The 6,109-nt window shown below is 37.7% G+C and overlaps 1 protein-coding gene and 1 pseudogene across 1 annotated transcript; both read left to right on the top strand.

Annotated features, from left to right (window-relative positions):
• Positions 1-559: 559 nt before the first annotated feature.
• Positions 560-2,592, top strand: LOC107779566 (uncharacterized; annotated as a pseudogene).
• A 1,945-nt stretch (positions 2,593-4,537) lies between these two features.
• On the top strand, positions 4,538-5,569 carry LOC107779567 (uncharacterized). The gene has a single exon (XM_016600017.2). It carries the CDS (start codon positions 4,731-4,733, stop codon positions 5,466-5,468), a length of 738 nt encoding a protein of 245 aa, XP_016455503.1. The 5' UTR covers positions 4,538-4,730; the 3' UTR covers positions 5,469-5,569.
• Positions 5,570-6,109: the final 540 nt, after the last annotated feature.

Here is a 6,109-nt window from a genome sequence, read left to right as displayed (position 1 = left end):
GGTTTCTATGCCAATGGTGGTAGCAATAGTGATTTTAATGGCAGAAAAATCTCTAATAGAAGATGACTAAAAGTGGGAGTTGGGGAAAATGAGAGACGGGTTGGGGAGGGGGAGGCTTTTATTTTTATTTTTCTCTTTTTATTTTTTAAAGAAAGAATTACTATTTAAGGAGTAAATTAAGGTTTTTGTTATAATACATGTCACGACCTTATTGGTGCATGATATCAAGCATATTTTAAAAAACTGGTCAATAAAAAAGTAGTGTGTTTTAGACACACTCTAGAAAGATTGAGTGTATAAAGTGATTTTCGTTCGCAAAAAGTGTGTAGCATAGATTTGGTTCATAGTTTAGGGGGTAACTTATGTATTTTGCCCTGCTCTATATGATAGATGTCCTTTAATACATACCTGGCTGATCATTCGTGTTTCATTTCATTTCAAATAGAAAGAACCATAATTTGTTAAGAGTTTAGCCATAAATAATCTGTAGTTTCTTGGCTCACATCTTACCTGAGGTAGTACTTTAGCTTTTCAACAGAAAGGCGTATGTGATCAGGATGGAATGTGTATGCTTGTAATATTAGTCCAAAAATCTATGCCACGGTAACCTCAAAATTAGATATCTGTTTAATGCATCATTTCGCCCTCAGGCCTCATCTATGCTGAAACTCATGCCCTGGTTAAGTGTATCATTGACTTGACTCTTGCTTAATTTCTTCCAACTCTAGCCAAATGCTTAGTTCCTACATGATGTCAGAGGAAGCAACTAGAGATCTGAAAACACTGCCTGAAGCTGGCAATCTCACTGAAATCTCCGGTAACGGGAATGCTTCCAGGAAGCAGGTTGAGAATATTGATGGAAATCATAAAGAAATGGAAAGAGAAAAGTCCGCCTTACCAGTAGAACCTATCTCTAATGGAGACGGCAAGGTGATTCTGGGGCCGAGATTGGAAATTCGGAAGTAGAATACATTGAATCTGAGAATTTGAAGGATGTAGAAGATGTAGATATTAGCCTGAAAGTAACAAAATCTGGAGGTTTCATTTCTTACTTCTGTTGCTGTTTGGTTTCTTGTATCGGTTGAATAAGCCTCTTCTCAACATCTCGTATATATCCTTCCATATTTTAGACACTGTTGACTGGGCTGGACTCAAAGGACTGGGTTTTAGTGTGTGGGGCACTCAATGATGTATGACGTTTGTCCATGTTCCACAGAGACGCAATCCTTGATATGTTGTAAGTCTCATTTCGTAAATGAGGATATTACCAATGGTTTGGCAGATCTACGTTATGTGTTCTCTGTTAATTTTTTCTTCTTAACATAAGCAGAGGAAACGTGATATCACTTATTGTGAAATCCTTGAAGAATCCAAGAAGTGCTGTTTCTAAAACCGTTATCATGACTTCAGCAGACATTTTCAAAGCATACTATGACAGAATTGTTTGACTCTATGGATCCTCTCGTAAGCTTAGATTTCAACCGACCTTGTTCGTGCATGCACGTGCAATGTAGTTTCCTGAGACAATTTGTTTTCATCCTTGTGCTTATAAAGTGACACTCTTTGTGCCTAGCTTGTTCAACTTTTTCTGAATTCTTCACAAGACAAGCGATTTGTATGCGAGGCAACCGAGAAAGCTCTAATATCCATGACGACATGGGTTTCTCCAGTTTTATTGTTACCCAAGCTGCAACCTTATCTAAGAACAGAAATCCTCGAATTCGAGCAAAGGCTCTGGTTAGAGTTCTGAACAGCCTATTTCTTTTCTGATATGTTTTTTGATTGACGACTGATGAAACTTCATCTGATTACTGAGATATTATCTTGCTAAGTTTTGCTGACCATATCTAGATCCCGGACTGAGCTAAAGAAGGAATTTTATTTTAAAAGTATTTAATACTATACTATCGAGTATAATATTGTCAGTGACCTTAATCTACTGAACCTATTTAAACATATCCAAGGAGATTTAAGCCGGAGTGAAATCATATTTTGATGCTCATCTCTGCGTTGCTTAAAACGAAGTTCCTGTTCTTCTGGAATGAAATAGGACTATGTACTTTGTCGTGCATGATCCTATTGCTTGTGGAATGAGTAAAAGATGAATAAGATGTTTGTCCTGCTTCCAAGTTTTGAGTTGGTAAGGTGTTTTTACTATTTGAAATCTTTTATTTTCAGGAATATATGTGTTGGCTGTAACGGACTTGTACGATTTGCAGGGAGTTGATGGAATTAAAGCATATGGAATTGAGAAGCTGATCCAACTTGCCGCATCTCAACTTAGTGACCAGCTCCCTGAATCAAGGGAGGCTGCTCGTGCTCTATTGTTAGAACTGCAAAATGTTTACGAGAAAACACTTGATATGACGCCAACAGCAGTGAGTGAAGACCCCGAAACAATTCCTGGGAGCATTTCTGTCAATTGAAGCTCTCACCTTTAAGTGCTCAAGCTGTTCTTCGTGTGACAAATGTCGCCCGGTAGTCAGTGGCGGAGCCACATGCATCCAAGGGGTGTCAACTGACACTCCTTCGTCGGAAATTACACTATTTAGCTCGGTAATTTTTTTTAAAATATGTATATATACTATATAATAACACCCCTTAACTTCTGGTGAGTTTATTTCTTTATATTTTGACTCCCCTTAATGAAAATCTTAGTTCCGCCATTGCCGATAGTGTCTTCTTTTTGGTTCATAGTGAGCACATTTTCCCTTTATTCTAATATACCTGTAAATACCATTAAAGGGTGAGGTGCTTGGTAGACAGTTAAACTACGTAACGGAGCTATAAACCTAGAGTGTCTCGAGTATATGATTAAGATCACATTGCATTGTACTTAAAATCATTGACGGTGCACGCCACGGAACATAGATATGACCTTGACCACTATTGTTTGTTTGTATCAATATCTAAAGACGATGCATTAATATCAAATTCGAGGAGATTTGTTTCTTGGTGCCCATGCAAGGATGTTTGTTACAATCTAGTTCCTCTGGGTTACTGAGCAGCGCTAACACTTGATCTGAGAAAAAGCTCCATTCTAGATTATTTGTCATGATATTGTAAATCTACTGTCTAGATTATTGTAACATTACATTTCATCCGCTGTTTCATTTAATTGGTTGTTTATCAGATGTAGCTTCACTCTTTACTTAAAGAAAATCTTTTGTTTGTTCAAAAACCTTTCTTTATCCATTGTGGGTTGGTCAACTATTGTTGAGCTGACAACATACTGATGATTAACAAACTATGATAAGAACCAGGTTTCAGGGTCGAATTTGACACGTTGCAAGACTGGTGTGAAGATAAGACAAGATGAGTATATTGAACATTAAAAGAACCAGGTTTACAGAGCAGGCTGAAGTCAGCTAGTTAGACGCGGAAGACCAGCATTCCCACGCATTTGGGAGGACTTCCTGTAATAAAAGGAATATGCGTATATGGAAAATACTCGTGGAAAGTAAGAAGGATGCAAGTTGGGTAAAATATGGAAACCAAGCCTAAACGGGAGAGGATTTTCTTAACCGAAATATTTTAGGTTTTGGAGCAATTAATAAAGATTTCGGCCAACCTTGCACCTATAAAAGAAGACCTTTTACCATAATTCAAGACTACTGTTACTGAGAGAAATCAAGAGAATACTTCTGATGATAGCAAGAAAAGCAACAAGGTACTTTTAAAGATCCAACTCAATCAATTGAAGAACACGTTTTGAAGATGAGGTTGCTCGAGTTTTTTAGTTGTTAGGTTGAGTCTTTTCTTCTGATATGTAACCTATCTGCTTTCATAGAAGTGTAATAGGTTATTATTGAGACTTTGTTGTTTATTAGCTTTCTAGGCTAGAGTTAGTCGGGAACGGGGTTGCTACAATTGAGTTGATTGTAGGGGTTAGGATACTAGAGTTAGTCCCCTTTGTTATTGAGCTGTAACCTAAAAATTGTTCTTTGAAGTTAGTGGAGATTTGAGGAAAATCCTATTGGGTAGGTCGTGATTTTTACTCCCTTGAGCAAGGAGGTTTTTCACGTAAAAATCTCTTGATTACTTTTCCGCAATTATTCTTGTTTGAGTGTGTCGAACTAGTTCAAAGAACTAGGTTCTTTGAAAACGCAAAAATCAGGCAAAACACAATTCAACCCTCTTTCTTATGTCTAAGTGTAGTCTAAATTAACAACTACTTAGGCACGAAACTACAAATAGAAAACTACAGAGAACAATCACTTTTTGAATTTTGAGAAAAGCTCATTAGCCAAATACATCACAGCAGGGGCAAAGACGTTGAATGTAGGCTTCCGTAGTCATTCTACATTCCAAACAAATGACCTAATTCGAAGAAATGATAGGAATATGATAAATAGATAAGTTTCTCCTGTCTTAGCTTTATTAATACTTTAATGTACTGCAACAACTACAATGTTTGTATATTATATTCTCCACCAACTCCACAAGTGAAATAAACTTAAACCCCACGGAACATGGGCCTCCAGTGATTCACCGCTTATGCCCTCTGATGTGACTTTTTCTGCATAAAACTAGAACCATAAGTTCCAGCATTCGCACTCTTTAGCACCTTTAAGAATGATAGAACTCCATTTCTCTTGAACCTGAGGAGCCAATGTATAAATAATCTCTTATACTGGTTCTTGGTTTTCATCTCTTGAGATAATTATTTTAGAGATCGATGGAGCAAAAGATGAGATGAATAACTATGTATTAGGCATAACCTTATAATCATGACGATCGCGATATCAATGATACTGCTCTTTGTGGGGATTGGAATTCTGATCCTAATTCATGTCTGTATTGTCGGGAGAGCTTACAGAAGAGGAATTGGAACTACTAACATAGTGGAAAGAGGCAGCTTAGCGAGCAACAGCATGTCCCATGAGGATATAGAAAAGCTTCCTTCCTATGCCTTTCAGTCCAAAGATAAAGGAACCAGTCAAGTTGAATGTGCAGTTTGTTTGGATAATCTCAAGGTGGGTGATAAGTGCAGGTTATTGCCTCAGTGCAATCACAGTTTTCATGCTGAGTGCGTAGATTTGTGGCTCTTGAAAATCTCCATTTGCCCAATTTGCAGAGCTACTGCTGGTGGATCCATATCTGGAGGAGAAAGTAGCCGATTTAGCGAAAGTGGCAGGCAGGAATTAAACGCGGAAACTGCTGAATTAGCAGAGATGATATTGGTACCAGAGAGTGGCAATTCCGTTAACTATTTAAGCTTTGAGATGAGAGCGAATCATACAACCCAAAACAGTGAGCAATTGAGCGGAGTTGGTTCAACTGATGGCCAAACTAGTGAAGCGAATGTGAGCTTTAGTGAAACAAGAAATGATTGGAGAGTGAGCCAAGAAGAAAGTGTCCGTTTAAGTGAGAATTCTACTGAGTTGAGAGCAACCCAACCTATAGAAAGTATCCATTTGGTCCATGAAGAAATACTACATCAAGAGACCCTCAAACAGCTTGATTAAGTTAGCTAATCAGAGTTGACGAATCATTTCTGCATTGTTTTAGATATAATTTTGCTTGAACCGTAAATTATGTGCTTGTTTCGATTTATATAAAAGCTTTTTGTTTGCTGTCGAGGCATCATTAATGTACTTTCCTAATTTCTTTTCCTTTTGAGAGATTCTTTAAAGTGCCTTTTGACTAGGTTGCTGGCTCAACCCCAACCTAGTAACTAGAAGTCGAATGATCAAATTCATCGTTGAGAACGTTAATCTCCAAAAAGACAAATACTATGGTGTTCTAAACAAATAAACACTTGAATAGCAAAATCCGTTGAGTAATTAGTGTTTAACCATGAAAATTTTAAATTTCACTTGAAGTTTGAATTTTGAAATTTCAAAATTTTCACTTCAAATCGCTTTACACCTCGCGGTGCTTACACCTCTCGCCTATTGAAGTTCTGTTCAAAAACCTCGTCTGAGACAAGCACAGAGCAACTCGACAGCGACAGGCGAACAGTATAAGCCCTTCTCCTGCCTGGAGTGGGGCAGGGGCATCCCTCTCTGTAAATTTAATTTAATTGACTTTGATGGCACGACTAATCAAAATGGGTACAGAATAGGGGCATTGCTGATTGCACCTGATGAATCGCACACCATATTGT

This window comes from Nicotiana tabacum, chromosome 17 (genome assembly GCF_000715075.1).
Source record: "Nicotiana tabacum cultivar K326 chromosome 17, ASM71507v2, whole genome shotgun sequence".
NCBI classification, from domain to species: domain Eukaryota; kingdom Viridiplantae; phylum Streptophyta; class Magnoliopsida; order Solanales; family Solanaceae; genus Nicotiana; species Nicotiana tabacum.
The sequence above is the reverse complement of the archived record's forward strand: the minus strand, read 5'-3'. Positions and strand labels throughout refer to the sequence as shown.

What these genes read in the sequence shown, in the direction of transcription:
- LOC107779567 (XM_016600017.2), top strand. Translation starts at nt 4,731, where the DNA reads ATGACGATCGCGATATCAATGATACTGCTCTTTGTGGGGATTGGAATT.